This window comes from Drosophila innubila, chromosome X (assembly GCF_004354385.1).
Source record: "Drosophila innubila isolate TH190305 chromosome X, UK_Dinn_1.0, whole genome shotgun sequence".
In the NCBI taxonomy this organism is placed as follows: domain Eukaryota; kingdom Metazoa; phylum Arthropoda; class Insecta; order Diptera; family Drosophilidae; genus Drosophila; species Drosophila innubila.
In genome coordinates this window covers 3,308,156-3,329,423 of record NC_047626.1, presented here as the reverse complement: position 1 = coordinate 3,329,423, position 21,268 = coordinate 3,308,156, and the positions used below count along the sequence as shown (strand labels likewise).

General features: G+C 33.2%; 3 protein-coding genes and 1 long non-coding RNA gene across 4 annotated transcripts; 1 reads left to right on the top strand and 3 right to left on the bottom strand.

Moving 5' to 3' along the window:
* Positions 1-21: 21 nt before the first annotated feature.
* Positions 22-16,287, bottom strand: LOC117782808. Its single transcript, XR_004617333.1, has 2 exons — positions 16,242-16,287; positions 22-584 (listed from the first exon to the last, which is right to left on the bottom strand). It is a non-coding gene; the product is annotated as an uncharacterized LOC117782808 (long non-coding RNA).
* LOC117782797 (ubiquitin-conjugating enzyme E2 G2) lies at positions 280-3,009 on the bottom strand. The gene is made up of 4 exons (XM_034619842.1): positions 2,762-3,009; positions 2,149-2,230; positions 1,774-2,033; positions 280-932 (listed from the first exon to the last, which is right to left on the bottom strand). Exons 1-4 carry the CDS (start codon positions 2,802-2,804, stop codon positions 802-804), a joined length of 516 nt encoding a protein of 171 aa, XP_034475733.1. The 5' UTR covers positions 2,805-3,009; the 3' UTR covers positions 280-801.
* On the bottom strand, positions 3,765-6,668 carry LOC117782788 (venom carboxylesterase-6). The gene is made up of 4 exons (XM_034619829.1): positions 5,759-6,668; positions 4,496-4,843; positions 4,133-4,431; positions 3,765-4,075 (listed from the first exon to the last, which is right to left on the bottom strand). The coding sequence occupies exons 1-4, from the start codon at positions 6,578-6,580 to the stop codon at positions 3,838-3,840; spliced, it is 1,707 nt and encodes a 568-aa protein (XP_034475720.1). The 5' UTR covers positions 6,581-6,668; the 3' UTR covers positions 3,765-3,837.
* A 2,052-nt stretch (positions 16,288-18,339) lies between the features above and the next one.
* On the top strand, positions 18,340-19,300 carry LOC117792880. Its single transcript, XM_034633190.1, has 2 exons — positions 18,340-18,540; positions 18,876-19,300. Exons 1-2 carry the CDS (start codon positions 18,487-18,489, stop codon positions 19,149-19,151), a joined length of 330 nt encoding a protein of 109 aa, XP_034489081.1. The 5' UTR covers positions 18,340-18,486; the 3' UTR covers positions 19,152-19,300.
* Positions 19,301-21,268: the final 1,968 nt, after the last annotated feature.

Sequence of the window (21,268 nt, the reverse complement as noted above, 5' to 3'; positions counted from 1 at the left end):
ATGTAAAAGACCTTAAGATTTAAACAATAAATAAGTATATTCAGGTTTTATAAGAGAACACGCAATCTTTATCATTGTCTTTAGCAGGATGAAAGGGATGTGAATACAACAAGTCCATCAACCTTGGACTCTTAGCGAAATAGGACGTCTTCTTCACTTACAAATTGTACGCATTATATATGTATATGCCTATCTTAATCTATTCTGTTCGTTATTATTGTTGTGCTTCGGGACAAAATGTTCTTTGAAAAAGGAAACTTAAAAAAAAAATCGTGAGTATTGCACTGATAACTCGCTTGGCTGTTGAACTTATAGTTTATTGCTAGGCACAAGCAGCAACTCAATGTGTCATTCATTATTCTTTTGTTTTGGGCTTAAATCAAATTGAAACATAATAACTAATTGCAATTTTAATTATTCTGTTTGTAACCCAACGAAAAATGTGTTACAACATTTTACAAATTTACGGGGATTCCAAATCTATTAATTTTACAATTATTTGGAATTATTTTGATCATTTCGAATTTCTGTTACAATTTTGAATGCACACACAATCCACACACAAACACACGTTCACACACACACTCACATACTTGCCCACACACACACGCCACACACACACACATACAAACAGAGGCGGCGATTTGGGTTTTTATGCGTTTCCTTTGATTTTGATTCGTTTTCTTGAATTGTTAATATTATATTGTTAGCTTTTGTGGTTTTGCTATTGTTGTTGTTGTTGTTGCTATCTGTATAAACGAAGGTATTGCTGTGGTTCGGGGGGGTGAGGGGGAGGGCACTTCAGTCGAGTTTTTGTGTTGGCAATCCGAGAGTTTTACGGACCAATCTCTGTGCGATCCTATTAAATTCCTCTCTCCGCTCCCGCCACATAATCGCTGCATCCACATTGGCACCACTCTCATCATTGGGTTCTACAAATTAATAATATTTATAATAATAAACTAGAAAGAAATTTTATACTTATGTATATACCCTTGCAAAGCCCTGAATTCCACTTTTGAATTAATTGTTTCCATGAAAATAATCTATATGATATAGTCGTCTGATTTTAGACAAAAGTTGTGCAGATTATTCAACGTAATAACAAGTACACAATCTGCGAGTTTGGTTGAGATATATTTAGAAACAAGGAACATTTTCATACTAAAATTTAATTTTCAAAAATTATTTTAATGACAGCTATAAGATATGGTGCACCGATTTGAGCCAAATTTGATCGAGATGTATGAGGTAATTTTAAATACATACTCCGATAGATAGAGTTGATTTTTGATAAATTGTTCCTATGCCAGCTATAAGATATAGTGCACCGATTTGATACAAATTTTGGTAAGGAGGAAAAACACCGATTGTTCCTATTGCAGCTATATGATATATTACACCGATTTAAACCAAAATTTGTCAAGAAGTATAAGACCAACTTTAACGCTTTTTTTGAAAAATTGGTTGAGATATCTCAGAAAACAAAAAAGTTTTTAATACTAAAACTTAATTTTCAACCGATCATAAGAATGATAGTTTTACGATATAGTGCACCGATTTGAACCAAATTCCGTGAGAATTTAAAAGACCAACTTGAATGCATATTCTGACAGATTGGTTAAAATATCTCAAAGTTTTACACACTAAAGATTGATTTTCGACCGATCGTTGCTAAGGTAGCTATTTATCCGATATATAAAAGATATCTACTTCATTCTCATACCCTCTGCAAGGGTATTTATGGGTATTTAAGCTAAGGCACACACTTACCGGCTAACATGCTGACCACACTCAACAGGATCTTCTCAACGCTCTGCACGGGACTCCAACGTTCGGCCGATAGTTCGTATCCCATGGGATCATCGCCGGGTGCATGTAATATCGATATGCAAACACGGCCATCGGCAAAAATGTTTGGATGAAACATATCACAAGTGAATTTCATTTTTGGTGGACTTAGTGGATAATCGGGTGGAAAAACCAGTCGAGCTGGAAAAACGCCGCCCTCAAAGCAAGTGCCTTCGGGTCCACTTAAAAATAAGAAAAAAGATAAAGGGGAGAGTTTAACAATTTGTTATATGCTAACAGCTTATCATACTATACGAATAATTCAAGTAATGATGATTAGGCATTTGCAAAACTCACGCAATTAGCGCCTCCCATTCAAAGAAATTGTCCTCACTGATCGGTCCAGCTGCAATCCCCTCGGGTGGATCCATCGTCAGCTCTGAAAAAGTGTTGTACAATTATAATAATGGACTTTAACAGGTGACAGCACTCTCTCCCCCTGCAAACCGCTAAAATTCTCTCACGCTCGCTCAATTACACCAAGCTTATGCGGCAGCAAAACCGCATTTCATTCAAATCTTTTGCTTGCGTGCTGGTGTTTGTAAACTGCGTTGTAGGGCAACTCGATTTTGTTTTTTTTTTTACAGGGACGGTTAATAATGATAATTTTGTTTTTTTTTTCAATAGAAAAAAACATTCACTTCTAGTAACTTTAAATGAGCGATTTTTATTATTTTATCGTAAAATAATAATTATTATGAGCAAATAAAAATATATATATAAAACTCATAAAAAAAGTGATTATTTCTTGAGTTTTATTGTTTTGTTTATTACTTGAGTTTTACTTTTTTGCTCAAAAGTTAAAAATACAAATGATTTCTTGAATTTTATGATTACAGTCCCTGGTTTTTGAAACCGACACTAACTGTCGTATAAACATGATATTTTTGTATTTTTTTCTATTACTTACGTTTGTATTCCGCCATCAGGCGACGCAGCGCCGAGCCAGCCATTGTTGTTGTCCACTTGAAATTGCAGCTGGAGGTCAAGTTATACGAATGCACCACGTTGGTATTTGCAAGCGTGTGTCATAGACTCGCTAATGTGTTTTGTTTTTTTAAATTTTATATAAAAAAATATATAACATTCAACTTTGAATAATATGTGTTTTGGCTTTTATTTTTGTCCGTATGCGTATGTCGATGTCGGCCAGCTTGAAAAAAAAAAATGAAACTACATTTTTCGATAGGGTTGCCAGCCTGTCTGCTTGTTTACAACACACACGTATGTAGTATATATTTTATACTTGTATGTATATATTACAATTGTTGCTTGTGTCACTAATTCCCATAATTATTTAGCGTTTTCATTATTATTCTTCTTCGCACGCAGTGCATTCGTGTTTGTTGCTCAATGCGATTTCTTTAGTTTATTTGTCACTTGCCAAGCAGCTGAGCGAATTCTTATTTTCTGCATGTGGCAACCACTAGCTCTTATCCGAGCTACCAGCTTAGCAATTTTCGCTCCAGATCTGAAGTTTTTCGAATTCCAATTAAAAAACTACTGAAAATATTCCAACTCATTACTACAAGAATCAAATTGTTATATGATTGTAGTTTTTTTTTTGTTTTTTAAACATTTGGTGGTGAAAAATAAATTATATTGCCTGTTTCTGTGTTTCAAGCTGTTCATACATACACCGAAAGACGGACAGGGCATAATCGACTCAATTTGAATTAGTGATCTATAATATATATTGCCTATTTTGCCTATTTTCAAGGAATTGAGGACAGAAAATCGATTAAGAAATTGTAAAAGCTTTTTATCTGACTCCTTGCAGATTTCCTGGCTTTTTCTAGCTATTTTTAAATACTCAGATAGCTTTTTAGACCCTAAAGTAGTTGACAGCACTAGCACTTAGATTGCTGGCGATATCTGGCAGCGCTAAATATTTATTATTGTTAAACGAAAAATCTGGTAACGCTCTATATATATTTATTGAAACGTAGAGTAAAATGTATTTTTTAACTATGAAAATGATGAATATTATAGCTCGTGATGCGGATGCGTTCGCTGATGAGCAGGCAAATGAGCCTTGAGCTGCTGCCAAAAGTCCACACGTTGCTGCAAGAGCGCTGCCTCCATGCGCAACAATGCTGACAACTTGTCAACCAAATCGTCGTCCACTTCCGACTTGGAACCAAGGCGCGCAAATTCAACTGGATACGAGGATGTGGGCAACCAACTGGGTAAGTTGCTGTTGTTAGTAACAGAATTCGGATTGCTAAAAGAAAGTTGTTTTATATATTTTAGTTGGTTAAACACTTGAAATCAAGCTTACCCTGTGCGCGCAAAGTTCACCCAGAGATTGAGCATAATTTCCCGCAGCTTTAGATCCTGACTTGTGGGCACAGCGCTAACAAATAGCTCCCGTCCAATGGGAAACAGATATTGCAGCTCCTCGGCATGACAGGCGCCATAGAAATCATTGCGTCCACCTTTGAATAACTCGGAGAAACTGGCGGCACCTTTATGCTCAAAGAGATAGACATAAGTGGGCGCCACTTTTGAATGTTGTGGATGCAAACGCATCTGCAGATACTCATCGATGCCAGCCACAAACCAGCCATCGGATACAAGCTGTGGAAGATATAGAAGTCAGTGTAATCCTCCTATAAGAGATGCCTTAGGAAGTTAAACTCACATCGGTCAGATTCTGATGATTGGACTTGTTGTAGTTGTGACCCGTTTGGAAGTAGAATTGCTCAATTTGTTGCGTTATCTGCTGTTGTGTCTGCTGCGGATGATGATCATAATAGAGCACAATGGGCAGCAGTTCTGCAAACTTTGTTTTGAACTCCTCCAAGAGTTGTGGCATGTTGAGAAGTGCCGCCGTCTTCAGCAATCCCTCTTCGGATGTCACGCCCAGCATCAGCGGCAGCTGCTGACCATGTGGCGCCTCTGCCTCACGTGGAGGCACAGTGAGAAAGGCGCCCTTGTGAGCGGGCTCAATGACGGGCGGAAAGGGTATCATCGGATCAAAGTCCCACAACTGTCAAATGATTATATATATAAATACTATATACTATATACTAGTTATAGGTGCATCGAAAGAAATTAAGTAATGGTAACACAAATTTTGAATTTGCGTTAATTTTTAAGGTTTTTTCAACAAGAAACCTTAGTTCTAGAATCAATTCTTGTTACCCTATTTTTGGGTTGGAAAATGTATTTTTTTCAATTGTATAACATATCATTAATAGCATATCTTTAGAGTTTTTGGTATAGATTAGTAGATTAGTACCAAAATTTTCAAAATTTAATTTTTTTTCCACATTTTTGAGTTTAAAAATATATGTTTTTTTTAATATTTAGCATATTACTAGCATATCTTTAGAGTTTGTGGTCCGATCCTGACAAGAAAGCTATCCAAAATCTAACTAACCAGGACTTTCAAAATGTAGAAATTTCCCCAATTTTGGAGTTTAAAAATGTAACTTTTTGAAATTTTAGCATATTATTAGCATATCTTTAGAGTTTGTGGTCCGTTCCTGACAAGATAGCTATCCAAACTCAAACTAGTACCAGGACTTTTAAAATTTCAAAATTTTCCCAATTTTGGAGTGTAAAAACGTAATTTTTTGAAATTTTAAGCATACTAGCAAAGTATATTAGCAAATCTTTAGTGTTTTTAGTCCAATCCTGACCAGATTGGCATTAAAACTCTTATTAGGAGCAGGAGTTTTAAAATTTCATAGAATCAAGGAGCGTTTCTTCTTCAAACATAGTTTTCGCCCATGCCAGGACTAAAAACACAAAATTTTTAAATGCAAAAAGCGGCGAATTAATTTTTACACTGTTTTTTTTTGTTGAAAACATTTTAGAATTGAACGTAGCTCGAATTTGGGCTACCATTTTTTGTGTAAAAAACCGATGCACTCTAAAATACACACACACACACACTTACAAACATATCATAGAGCGTTTCCACAATTTTCTCAGCTGATTTGCCGCGCAAACACTTCAATTTGGCTGCCCAATCCTCACCAGCTTCGCTGCAGTGCAGCAACTGCGTCAACTTCTCGGCCCGCTGAGCTGCCACGCCCTTGTGGGCGGGCTGTGCCCAGGGATTGTAATAGGTGCCCGATTGGGCAATGCCACGATGGAACAAACCACGAGATTGCTCCGAGAGCATGTGATAGGTGACACTGGCACCGCCGGCACTCTCACCAAACACGGTCACACTGTGCGGATCACCGCCAAAGGCAGCGATATTGTCACGCACCCAACGCAGCACCTGCAACTGATCCTTGAGTCCATTGTTGCCCGGACAGTCGAGTGTCTCCGTGCTGAGGAAACCGAGCGGACCCAAACGAAAGTTGGCCGAAACGAAGACAACATCATGTTCCAGCAGAAAATCGGGACCATAGAAGCTGCTAATACCCGAACCACATTGCCAACCGCCGCCATGGAACCAAATCATCACAGGCAGCGGCTTTGAAGGATTCGGCAGCGGATCTGGTGTATAGACATTCAGGTACAGGCAATCCTCGCTACCCTCAATGATCATGTCGCGTCGATACGGATCCCGTTGCATACAAATGGGCGCATCCTTAAGCGCCAAACGTTCACCCTGCCAACCGGGTTGCTCCACGGGCGGCCGAAAACGCAGCTCCCCCAACGGCGGTAGTGCATAGGGTATACCCATAAAGGCTCTCATATGTCGCCCGCTAACCGTGGTACGATGTCGTCCTCTAAGCCAGCCGCCATGTGGCAACTGCACCTGCATTCCCTGCGAGACACGTGCCTCGCTTTCGGTTCCGGCCAACAGGAGCAACAAAAATACAACCAATATCCACTTTAATCCGTTCCGCAGCATTGTCGGTGTGTCAGGTCTTGAAGTCGAACTGATTTGGCCAACACGGCGTGCTAACGGTTTTAAAATTACAACAATTCCACAGCAGCATCAGCACACTGGTTACAACTGCTATAAAAAAAAGTATATAAAAAAATATATATAAACACCAAAACGCAGAAAAAAACAGCAATTAATTTAATTTAATTGTTCAAAAATAACAAGCATTGCTAACAATATTTTTAACAATAATTAATTAAATTTATGTGAACAACTCAAGCCCAAACTCAACTGATCAACTTTGATTAATGTCTTCAAGTTGTGTCGAGATTTAAAAGAACCTATAACTAAAGCTTTAATGTGCTTGCTAAGCTTAAGATGTGTAAAGTGCAAATAATTTAAAAATTATGATTTTTAATCAACATAAAAAAAAATTAAATCGGAGAAAAACGTTTCAATTTCCAAGTAAGTTTGTATTTATTATTTATTTAAAAAAAAGAACCTTTAATTTAAAGCTTAAAAACTAAAGCTTTAATGTGCTTGCCAAGCTAAAGATGTGTAAAGTGCAAATAATTTAAAAATTATGATTTTTAATCAACATTAAAAAAAAAAATTAAATCGGAGAAAAACGTTTCAATTTCCAAGTAAGTTTGTATTTATTATGTAATTTTGCTCAAATTTGGGTTTTTTATGGGTTCTTAATTTTTTACAGTTTAAACTATCCCATCATATAATTTTAAATCTTTTATTTCTTTATTTACGAAGGCAAATACAAAGCTGCACCTAATCAAAACATAATCATTATTTTATATGTTAAAACTTAACAGGTTAAAAACTTAACAAAAACATAATAAAAGTGAAATAATGTAATGTGAAACTGAAAGTATTTTAATTTGAATTGCATTATAAATTCTTGATTTATTCAAATGTGTTTATTTTTATTTAATATCGCGAAAGTTATTTTGTGTCGACTGTTCATAGTAAATTCAAATTAATTAAAAATAAATTAAATGTAATTATAAAGATATTTTCATCCTGGTCTGATTGTTTTGCTTTTTTGGTTTTTCTTTAATCTTGCAACAAATGTTGGACCAATAATTTTCTTTGCCATATTAATGTCAAACTAAAAATTGTTTATTTATTTTGTTATATTAAAATGTTGTGTTTTTTTTTTTAAATTTTAATTTAAATGTATAATCTTATGTGGCCTGACAATAAATAATTAACTAAAAATCATCTCGCATAAAGATTGTTCATTTCGCAATTTGACGCAGTGTTTGTGAGTTATGCACCACTGTAGCTTGCAGGGAACTCGTTTACATACATACATAATCGCGTATATAGATATTAATATCACTTGTTCATTAATTAAAAATTCGTTTCATTTTTCAAATGTTTCTTTTTTTTTTTTTTATTCTTTTTTTCTACTTTAAGCATACGATTAGCATTAGTTTCTTTTTCAGCGTTTTTTCTATGCTTGACTTTGTACAATGGCTCCAAAACTAGACATAATTGATTAGAACAGTTAAAAGCAATCAAAATGGTTTTAATTATCAGTTTATGGACTCACATTATGTTGAAATCGATAATAGAAATCAATTTGGTATAACATTTTAATGGAGCCACATATTTAAGGAATTTAAGCGTCACAATTTCGGTGAGATTCTTGACTGAATAATGGGTAATTAAAACAGTATTCCTGTTTTCTTGCATTAATTTCCGTATTTTATATTTGATCTTAAAGTTTATTCACTTATTTAAATTATAACATATTACATTCGTTAATACAATACTTATATTTAAATTTATTTGCTGAAACTTGATGCGGGTGAAAGGTTCTCATATAAAAAATAATTTTATTTGCCAATCATTTGTTTGACAGTTTTAATATATTTCCCTGTAATTTTTTTTTAATATTTTTGACTTTCGGTTAGATATTTCAGAAGCCAATATCTTTAACCTGTTCTTAATTCATTTTGACCATTTTTGGGTTGATGAATTTGAGTCCGATAAAGTGAAAAATGATAAATTTTACGTTCTTAGCCAAAGTCATTGTAAATATTAACATTTTATTAAATGCTATCAAAAATTAAGGTAAGAACGGAAGACACCTGATTATAATGAATTTTTGCGTGATCGTTCTTTTGAAAAGCTTAAGTTAACTTTATATACATATTTTAATTTTTTTTTTTTACATTCTTAGAACTTTTCTTAATTTTTAACCAAAATTTTACTGATATTTCGAAGTCGAAACTTAAAAAAGTCGCTAACCGTTACGAAACCGAAATACAAAGACATTGCGTAATCGATAACATAGAACCAAACTAGAAACATTACCAAAACCCTAACTAAAACCGATATTCGTTAAGTTTTAATAACCAGACATGTTTATTTTTGTAATTTTGCCTAGTTAGCCATCAGCTTTGCTCCACTGTGCAACATAACTGAATCTGTCATGTTCTCAATCTGTGTCGAATGACCAGCAAATTATTTTGTCGATTAGAAGCGTTGAGAATTGTAGCTCCTTTCAATATTTCGTTAATTAGTGGTACATGCCACATGCGGATTGTGGATTGCGGGTTGCGAGTAACGCACTTCAGATGGATTTGTTGTTCACTTAACGGGTTTACTGTCAATCGTCCAAATAGTTAATGTGGTCAAAATGGTCAAAACATCATCATCATCAGTGGCCTTCATTTCGCTTTGCGTTTGAGGTTTGGCATCTAGGAATTTAGTTAAAGTTTTGTATCTTACACTAAGAAAAAAAGATCAACTTATAAAATTAAAAACATATATCTTAAATATTTTGTTCTTAAAATAAGATTATTTTAAGAAAAAATTACTTTTTATTATTATTATTAATTATTATTAAGACTAAGACAAGATAAGACAGAATAAAAAGAATTTTAAATCAAAATTTAAAAAAAAAATTATAAATATAAAAAAATTTTTTTGGTATTTTTTGATTTTTATTTTAAGAACATTTATTCCTAAATTAAGAACTTGGTCTTATTTGAAATGTTCTTATAACCAAGATGTTTTCTCTTAATTTAAGAATTTAAAAATTAAGAAAATTTTTTTTTATCAGTGTACTTGATTTTGACCAGTTTTTGATACTTCAATTTCAATTAAATTTAACTTGTTATCTTTTTATTTATGCATAAGCACGCAAAATATGTTGATATGAATGTTGCATGCAACAAATATTTCATTGAAACTCGAAAAAAATTAAATAAAAATTAAAATTAAATAATAAATTCATGTTGTTTAGCTTCGAGACTTGAAAGTTGACGCAACTGGGAGAAAAAAATGATTAAAAAAAATTATGCATTGAGACTCAGCAAAGGAAAAAAACGGAAGTAGCTAGTTTGGGTATACGCAACTTGTGTTATACCCTGCGAGCAGCAAGGTATAAAATTCAATAACTGATACTCGTGAATCTAGCTATTTGTAATAAAAGTAATATGTAATTTAATGATAAAGCATAGCAAAAAAAAGTATAACATACCATCCACTTGTTACGGATTTTTAGAATACGGGTTTTTATGGTATGTAATCTTTATAAATCCGTCCAAATTTAATACTTTTATATTGTTTAATTTATTAATATTATTATCCTTATAATATATTTAGAATATATAAAGAAAATTCTTTACGAGGTAAAAGTCTAGTGACGAAAGCATGTTCATGTCCCAAATTTTTTGATAAACTATTTTGTGACAAATGATATTCAATATTATTATTAATTCGCATTTTTTTTTTTGAATTTTTTGTACTAAATATAAAGCGTATACTTTAATATTTAAACTTTTTCCTATTTAATTTAAACAAAAAGTTTATATATAAACTTTTAATTGGTATATTTAATTCTTACATTAATTTGCTAAAGCATAATCAATAGATTTGCTAATTCTAGACAAAATCAAGTCCTTCTATTAAGCTGACTGTTTCAAACGCGACGATATACCTTATATTTAGTTACGTACAGGGTATCAAATACTGAAGCGCACTTAAAAAATGCCTTTGCATGCCAAAAAATACCGACGACTAATAAGCGCAGCTTCTGAGGCCTTTGAAGTTGACTTCACTTAATAACTGAGAGACAGAGAGAACGAGACGGCGAGAGAGAGAGACAGAGAGATGAAAAGAAAGAGAGGTAAAGGTAGAGAAAGAGAGTGATTGCTATAATTTTTGCTTTGCTTTTTTTTTTTCATATTTACCTCGCATATTTACCTTTAGCAAGTTTTACTAATATGCGACAAAAACCACTCTGAACCACACTTGACCCACCCGCTGTCCAATTGAAACGCCCTGTGCGGCGACTTATGACAAATGTGCTTGTCTAGGCCGCAGATTTATCTAGTTGGAATCACTTTTAATCCACTTGAGTGGCCATTTGTCAAATAACCAAACCAAAACAATGCACAAAATGACATTGGTCATTCGTAAAAGTGCCTGAATATTACATAGGATTTATGTCACTATTCACTTGATGGTTTTTGTTTACTCAGAAACCTGCTAAAGTGCATTTATTATTATAAAAAAGTTAGTGCTGAGTTAATTTCATTAAAAAAATCAAACAAATTAAAAAGTGAATTTTTCAGTGATTTAAAGCGAAACAAATGTCAATTTTGAAAAACTTTTAATATTGGTATATTTCTTTTAATAAGTTAAACAGATTCCAGATCTAAAGTAACAAATTTGTTATTGAAATTAGTTAAATTTGAAATGCAAAATAAATTAAGAGTCCAAACCATGATTATAATGACATTCCGTTTGAAAATCGGTTCAGTTTTGACAAAGTTATGGAAGTTCGAAGTTGATCATACCTCTGACTAAGCAACTGTACAAGTCCACATTTTTGTTAAATTTGACATGATATTTTACAGAAAAATGAAACGTCTTAAAATCAAGTTTAAAGTGTTGTTTTATGCTAATTATGATACAAGGTGTTGATTAAAAGTGTAATTTTGAGATTTAAAATTTTCAATTTTCAAAATTCCAAAGGGGGGACCCTTAGCATTGAAATCACAACCAAGATCTGAAGAAGTAAATTTTTTTTTTTTAAATTGAATTCAATTTAAATGCAGATTAAATTTATAGGCCAAATCATGATTATAATGACTTTCCGTTTGAAAATCGGTTCAGTTTTGATCAAGTTATGACAGTTTGAAGTTGGTTAGACTGCGGATTTAGCCACTTTACAAGTCCAAATATTTGTTCAATTTCACATGATTTTTTACAAAAAAATGAAAGGTCTCAGAATCAAGTTTAAAGTGTTGTTTAACACTAATTACGATATAAGGAGTTGATTAAATGTGAAAACTTGAGATTTAAAATTTTGAATTTTCGAAATTCCAAAGGGGGGACCATTAGAATCGAAATCAATATCTAGTAGAATCTAGAGGAAAATATTTTTTTTTAAGAATTTAATAAAATTTAAATGCAGAATGAATTAAAATGCCAAATAATGATCAAAATGACATTCCGCTTAAAAATCGGTTCAGTTTTGATCAAGTTATGACAGTTTGAAGTTGGTCAGACTGCGGATTTAGCAACTTTTCAAGTCGAAATTTTTGTTCAATTTCACATGATTTTTTACATAAAAATGAAAGGTCTCAGAATCAAGTTTAAAGTGTTGTATTATGATATAAGAAGTTGATTAAAGGTGAAATCTTGACATTTAAAATTTTTCCAAAGGGGGGACCCTTAGCATAAAAATCGCAATTAAGATCTGAAGAGGAACAATTCAATAAATTTGATGTTCTATTAAAAAAAATATTTATAATTGAATTTAAACATAAATAAAATGAGAGAAAACACCGAAAAAATGTAAAAGGAAAATCGCGCGTTTAAAATTGGTGTGAATGAAATAAAAAGGTCAACTTAAAGAATGCCTTAAAGATATTATTTTTGTTGTCTTACAAATATTTATTAACATATATTTTGCTTAGATTATGCAGGCTTTTGCGCTTTAAAAATGGGAAAGCGAAACGAACCCAAACCAACAAAACCTCCCACTCAATTGACAAACCCTTTTCCCAAAAAAACCCATGCCAAAACTGCCTAAAAGCCAAAATGAGAATGAGAATGAAAATGAAAATGATTTATTGAAGGTGAAATATTTATTGTTTTTTACACAAATTCTCGCTGTTGAGCAAATTTTTTATTGTGTTGCAGTGATTTTTTCACTGGATTTTTGTTGTTGTATTTTTTTTTGAAAAATAAACAAAAGGCTGCGCGGCATCTTTTGAATTTTTGTTTCTTACCCCTTACAAAATAAAAGTGAAATAATTATTAGCAAAAACAAAGGAAAATAACAACAGCAACAACGACAACAACGACAGGCAGCTGCTTAGAAATATGCGGGAATCCCCCTGCTGACTGCTCCTCAGCTATTGCCGTCCAAAAGTATTTATTTATTTTGCGTTTTGGGTCAATTCCTCTGGTTTCATTTAATTAAAAAGAAAAACGCGGCTCGCGACGCATAATAAAAAATATCCACATGCATGTCTGTCCCTTTGGCTTTTTGGCTGACTGCCAGAATCACTGGCTGCGCGTATTTACTTAGGATCAGGTGGTGAGACGGCCGTTTTCCAAAAAAAAAACTCACAGCAGAGAGTGAGTAAAGAATACACAAAAAAAAAATACACAAACAATGCAAAGAAGCCGCTTGCCGCCGCCGCAGCCGAAGCCAAATTTCAATTTCGCGGTTACTGCATATTTTCCCAGCCTTTGGACCTCTCTACACATACCCTGTACGCCACTTAATGCCACTGGGTATATAAAAAGCTTATGATGTTTCACTTTCGAACATATATAAGTTCAGCTTTATTATCATTTTTTATCAGAAACACTCCCAAAACATCAATCAACCATTAACTTAACAAGTAGCCTTACATTTTAGAACGGTTTTCGTTTGGTTTACATTGCTGGAACACCTCAGTATATGATTTAAAGTCTGAGAAATAGTTGGTTGATACTTTTGTCTTTAATTTGAAACTTTGCTTTCAACTTCTCACTTCGTTTTCTGCTTTACTTTCCCTTTACTTCTCGCAGTTCTCCTTATTTTTTTTTTTTTACTTTTCTTAGCTTCTTTCATGATTTTACTTTTCTTAGCTTCTTTCATGATTTTACTTTACTTTACTTCTTTATTTGCTTCTCACTTGAATTTATGCTTAACTTATCACCTTGCTTCTTAAGTAGCTTACTTCTCGCTTTGCTTTTCGCTTTACTTCTCTTCTTCTTATTTTTTTTTTTTTTACTTTTCTCAGCTTTTTTCATAATTTTACTTTACTTTACTTCTTTATTTGCTTCTTACTTGAATCGAAGCTTAACTTAACACCTTGCTTCTTAAGTAGCTTTCTTCTCGCTTTGCTTCTTCCTTTGCTTTTCGCTGTGTTTGTAATTTTATTTTACTGTATATTTGCTTCTCTATTAACTTTTCTAGATAACTTCTTGCAGTGCTTCTCAATTTTCTTATTTCTCGTTTTGGTTTGTACTTTACTTTTCGCTTTGTTTTTTCATACCCAGTGCTGATTTTATTTTTTATTATTGTGTTTTATTTATTATTTAAATTTTAATTCAAGCTTAGCTTTGCTTCTTTATTTGCTTCTCCCTTTAGTTTTAGGACTGTTTCTTGCTTTACACCTCAATACAATTTCTCTTAGCTTTTCGCTATGTTTCTCATTGTTTTTTATGGCTATATCGATATATTTCTTGTTTCTACACTTAATTTGCTTCTCATATAATTTAGTTTTTTGCTTCTTGATTTTCGATTTGCTTCTTTTACTTCATTTTTGCTGGCTGACTTTTTTTTAAATATTTTTTTAACGTTTAGCTCTATTCACATAGCTTCTTCTTTTTTTTTTTAATGTTGTTTATTTTATTGACTTTTACTTTAATTTACTTCTCTAATATTTGTTTATGTTTTACTTCTCACATAATTTTCCAGTAGCTTTCTCTTACTCCTCGTAAAACTATTCACAAAGTTATTGATTTTTAAGAGTATTAATTATTTATCATTCTTTTGATTAACTTCTCTAAATTTATTTATTTGCTTCTCACTTTATTTTTAGCTAGCTTTGCTTCTTCTTTTTTATAATGCGCGTTACGTTTCTTATTTTATTATAGTTCCTTAACTTCTCTGGTTTCTTCTTTTCATTCAGTATCGTAATTTACAGGGTATCTTTAGAGTGAGTTTTGCTTAGTTGATTGGCTTATTACTTGTTTGGCTTGAACGTTTTAAGGGCTGACAGAGGGGGGCGTAAAGTAGGCGGGGCAATGGCAATGTCAATGGAATTTAAACGAAATTTTGTAAAAGATGCCAAATCCAATGCCAAGGTCCAAACGGTACAACTTTAAAAGGCCTAAAACGCAGCGGCTTAAGCGATAATTGGCCACTAGAAAATGTCGATGAGAATATCAGGAATATGAAGGACATAATAAGACAGGGATGGAGTAAAGCTTAGAGATAGAGAGAGAGAGAGAGAGAGAGACAGGATGTTGGCATTCCAAATGTAAATTGCCAATGTCCGGGCCGGGCTTAGAGTCTAAGCCATGGCCAAAAGTTTGTGTGTGTGTGTGTGCACTGAAAAAAAAAGAACAACTTCTAAAATCAAGAACATTCATCTTAAATATTTTGTTCTTAAAATAATATTATTTTAAGACCAAATTACTAAAACTGAGATTATTAATCTAAAAAATTTTAATATCGTAATATAAGAATAAAAATCTTAAATTGTTAGAAAAGTATAAATAGGTACTATTTCGAATCAAACAAATTGTGACCCTGTGGCGCTCTGGTTAGAGAGGTCGCTTCATTTTGTGAAGCAGTACGCGGCGGTTCGAATCCCACTCGTATCAAATGAAAAGAACATTTATAAAATTACTAAAACAGAATAAAATATAAATAAATCAAAATTAAAAAAAAATTATAAATATAAAAAATAATTTTTATTTTTTTTTGATATTTTGATTTTAATTTAATTTAAGAACATTTATTCTTAAAATAAGAACTTCTTCTTAATTCAAGAATTTTATGTTCTCGACACATTTTTTAGACGAAAAATCTTAGTTCTGAGACCAAAATCTTGATTTTAGAAAATTTTTTTTATCAGTGTGTGTGTTTGTGGTGGTGAATTGGATTGAACGTGAATGCCACACAAATTGATATGCAGCAGCTGTTGCGTATTTAAGTAGGCTAAGATGACTAAGATGGCAGCAGCCTGCACTTTAGGCCATAATATTGTAGTAATAATCATAAAAATATATCTACCATCTATCCAACCATCCATCCATCTATCTATGTATCTATGTATCTTTGTATCTATATAGATATTCCGACAGTGAGTCAGAGATTAGTTCGGCTGATTGGACACGATGTGATTAAGTTGTCGTCAGGCGTTGCCTTTTGATGCGAGCACGTCGCGACACGTTGTGACAGGAATGAGCACACGTACTCTGCCAAAAAAAAAAAAAATAAAATAAGGGGGATTTCCCCACAAAAATTAACCCATTACGCAGACCATTAACAATCCAGCCGACTGTCAATGCATGTATGCTATAGCTAATTAGTTGTGGCAGCTGCTAACACACACACACACACACACACACATATATACACACGCACACCCACACACACACACACACTCAGTCACACCCTCAGTCACAGACTCTGTTGCTTTTATTCAGTTAAAAGCTGCTGTCAAACTTAGTTATTCAACACGATTTAGTGCAAAATCGAATGCAATACACACACACACACTTGCACACATACACTTACACACACTTACCCACACACACACATACTAGAAGAAGCGCTTGAAGCTTTCAGAAATTAAATTTTAGAACAGAATAAAAAACAGTCCTTGAGATTTTTTGGTTGTACATTATTTTGAGATTGCATTTCTAAGATTAAATTGCTTGGTATTAATCAGAATCCTTTAAATTCCTTTGGCATCCTTTTTTTTTTTTAAATTTAAATTGTCATAACTTTGTCGAATCTTAACCGATTTTCTTGCGGACTGTCGATTTTATCATGAATTGACCTCTTTTTTGATTCTGTATTCAAATTGAATTTAGCTTTACATATTTTTATCATTGACACTTATTCAATAACTTCACACCGTTATAACTCTGTCAAATTTCAACCGATTTCTTTGCGGAATATCAATTTTATAATTATTTGGCCACTATTTTAATTCTGTATCGAAATTTAAAAAATTTTTTTTCTATACTTTTCTCTTGAATCTTTTTCATAAAAATAATTCTCTGAAATAAACATTATTTAAAAAAAAAATAAAACTCATAGAATAATGATTATTACTACTTCTTTTTTAAGAACTTCACCAGTTTTTTTTTCCAACAAGACTCACGCACATTAAAGTCTCTTAGGCTGGTAAAAAAATTGTTGCGTATCTTGGCCAAAACAATCAGCCTAGAGTAGGCTTTTGTTAGGGCTGCGGCTGGAAATGGTGGGGAGCAAAGGGAAATGGGAATTTGTATTTTGAATGCCTTGGTATACCCTGAGTCCATTGAAAATGGGCAAAACAGGGTATAATGTGTTTGGCAGAATGTATGTAACAGGCAGAAGGGGGCGTGGCAGACCCCCAAAGTATATATATTCTTGATCAGAATCAACAGCCGAGTCGATTGAGCCATGTCCGTCTGTCTGTCCGTCGGTCTGAAAGCGTCGATCTCAGAAACCATAAAAGCAAGAGACTTCAAACTTGGTATATAGGTTCCTAGATACGATAGGAAGTCAAAGTTGTTTTTATTTTTGGATCGGACCACTATATCATATAGCTGCCATAGAAACGATACATCGAAAATGAAGTTTTAGTATGAAAAAGTTATTTGTTTGTTGAGATATCAGAACCAAACTGATAAAATATGCATCTGGGCTGGTATTATACATCCTGACCAAGTTTGGTTACAATCGGTCCACTATATCATATAGCTGCAATAGAGACGCTCAATCAAAAATTAAGTCTTAGTATGAAAAAGTTTTTTGTTTTTTGAGATATCTTAACCAAACTGATAGAATATGCACTTAACTTGGTTTTGTCCATCCTAGCCGAAGTTCGTTCAAATCGGGCGACTATATCATATAGCTGTCATAGGACCGATCGGTCAAAAATCAACTTTTAATAAGAACAAGTTTTTTGTTTTTTGAGATATCTTGAAAACTGTTAGAATATGCATTTAAGTTGGTTTTTTACATAGTGACCAAATTTGGTTTAATTTGGTTATATATATCATATAATTGTCATAGGAACAAGTGGTCGAAAATCAACTTTTTTAAGAGAGTACATCGGCTGAGGGTATCCTACTGTCGAGCGTGCCCGACTGTAGCTGCACCTCACCGCGAGCGAAGCGAGCAGGGGGCGGAGCCCTCTTGTTTTTTATTTTTTTTTGTTCTCTTTGGTTCGTTTTGTGCTTTTGCCATTTCAAGTGAAGTGCAGCTACCAAGGCTCATGGGCCAATGCATTCGAATGCCTGGCATTTGCCTTCAACAACAACAATAACAATACGAACAACAACAACAACGGGATGAATCTGAGCCATATGGCGGTTAAGGCCACGCCCTGTTGACTGCCCAACAAGCCGCTAACAAATCAAGTGCCACAATTGCTCCCCTTTCCTCTTCTCGAAACAAAAAATATGGTTTTGGTTCCACAAATTTTGTGGAGAAGTAGGCGTACCTCAAATTGTACGGCTCATTTTTGAATTGTAAATTCAATAAAGTAAAATTGTTTCTACTTTATTATACTTTGCTTTTTATTCAAAATTTGTTGTCAGATCGACTTATTTATATTTATAGACATTGTCTTCTTAAAATGAATATACAACATGAACTTAAGCGTTGTAAGGCCTGCACCGATTTAACTGAGGTAAGGTTCTAGCCAACAAAATAAATAAAACAGCCCGGATTCCGTCAGACGCAACTTATTTCACCGACACTTTTTGCTTAAAAACCGGCTTTATGTTAAAGCGTCAATTTTTCACCGTCATTCATCGATGAAAATAGCACAAGTTCGATTTGAGCGGTTTTTGGGTCGCACAAAAATAATAGAGTGTGCCCAGACTTTATGAAAATTAAAGTGATGGCATTTTTGTGCAAAAATCTATGCGAATTGTGTGAATATTAAAATTCACCGTCGGTGAAAAAGTGCTCGTCTGTAACAACTGCTCAGCCTAATCCAATTCCCACTCTATATACATCTAGCGTCGCTTAGCTGATCGTCTGACTGCATTGCGTATTCAAACTGAACAGAAGTTAATTGAATTGGGAGTTCAGGATACGCTACGTCACATCGATGGTAAATCATCCAATACTAGCTATACGGAATCGGTAAAACGATTACGACAGGCATTGTCAAACTATGTAAGGCTGGAAGATGATACTCAAACTCTACGCGAAGCAGCGCCTGATATTTCCCAAAGGAAAAATATCAATTCCAATGGAAATCCTTACATCCGGACTCAATTGTTCCTAGATTAGCGTTGAGGTATCCAAAAAAAAAAAAAAAACAACTCTCAATGGGATTGTAAATCTTACATAATGAAGGAAGAAATCCATTTTTAAACAGGTTCATCATTATGTCTGAATAACATTTTAAAGAATTATATAATAAAATATAATTATCTTTATCTTTAATCTTTATACTTAGCTAAGCAATAAGAAATGGTATTTACTCTAAGCTCTTTTCTTAAGATAAAATTCTACAGATATTTCACAAATCTAATCCAAACTGTTTCTAGATTAGCGTTGAGGTATCAAAAAAAAAAAAAAATACAACTTTACGGTGATTAGGTTTCCTCAATAGGATTGTAAATCTTACATAAAGAAGGAAGAAATCCATTTTTAAACAGGTTCATCATTATGTCTGAATAACATTTTAAAGAATTATATAATAAAATATAATTATCTTTATCTTTAATCTTTATACTTAGCTAAGCAATAAGAAATGGTATTTACTCTAAGCTCTTTTCTTGGGATAAAATTCTACAGATATTTCACAAATCTAATCCACACTTTAGCCAGTTTTAAGAGTTCTCTCTAAAGATTTTACACCTGCAAAAATGTTTTCTCTTTTGGAAAAATCTTTTAGACATAATTTTACAAGAATTTTAATTTTATTATTTATTCTAAAACAGAGCTATACAATGTATCCCTCAAGTTAATCCGTATTAGATGAAACAGAAACTACCAAAATATTTATTTCTTTAAAGAAACATGTTCTTTTTAAATTAAATTCACTAGAAGCTCCAACTTTTCTGAAGGTGAACGTCTAAAAGTAATTAACATCCGAAAGGAATAACTCAAGAACCGCTTAGTTGTACTATGAAATAAACTTGAGTAGTTCTCAAGGGGCATGATTTTCTGCTCTGCTTAGAATTATGGACCGGCATTCAAAGTATTCCCACTTCAAGTTGTCCAAATGTTTTAAGTGCACAATGCGACAACAACTAGAGACTCGAGACCCTTCGCAATCTTCCAGCTCCTTGGACACACATACTGAAACAATGTGGTAACAGGGCGTGCGAATATTTCAACGTGACGGTGCGTGATTCTTACTTTATACCCTGACTTGGGTTATTATCATTTAGTCAGCGAGAATGTTACAGGCTATTTGCACGACCACTCACATTTGCCACATTTGCCACATTTGAATGTGCCTCATATTTGGCTTTCCACGACCAAATGTGAAACTGTTAAGACACCCAAATTATAAATTATGATATTATAATTGGCGCAAATTTAATGCCTACCGATTTTATTGATGAAAACAGCTGGTTAAGGTGATAATTAGTCAGCGAGAATGTTACAGGCTATTTCCACGACCACTCACATTTGCCACATTTGCTCACATTTGAATGTGCCTTATATTTGGCTTTCCACGACCAAATGTGAAACTGTTAAGACACCCAAATTATAAATTATGATATTATAAATGGCGCAAATTTAAGGCCTACCGATTTTATTGATGAAAACAGCTGGTTAAGGTGATAATTGTTTTTTTTTTTACTAGCTAATCGATAAACATCGCGTGCTCGATAAAAAAATACTTAAGTTCACCGGAGAGAATGCCAAAAAATCGGCTCATTCATTATAAATGAGCCAAAATGATCATTCGGATTTTGTTCTGAAATGAAGTCCACATTTGGGCCAAATAATGAAAATGGCGTCGAATGAGCCAAATGTGCTGTCGTCGAAATAGGCTATTACTTACAGATAGAACTTAAACTTGTTTGAATATTTTTTTTTTAATGATTGCAACCATGTAAAAAAAACGGATTTGATAACACATCATTTTTGTTAAAAAACCGTCAGTGTTTTGTGAGCACTCAGAATTAAAAAGCGTCGGCTTTTCACCGGTGCTTACCGATGAAAATAGAACACTTTCTATTTCCAGCGGTTTTTTTTTATATTGGTTAAATGCATCTTAATTTTGTAATGATCAACCTTTCAAATGTCATATCAAGAGGTTTGATAAAATTTAAGTTTGATTGCTTATAGTAAAATAATTTTTTGCTTCATTTTGCTTACCTATTTATAGGAAGGGTATTTAATGTTTGTTATGTGCTCCCCTTTTTTTTAAGCTTGTTGTATTTTTG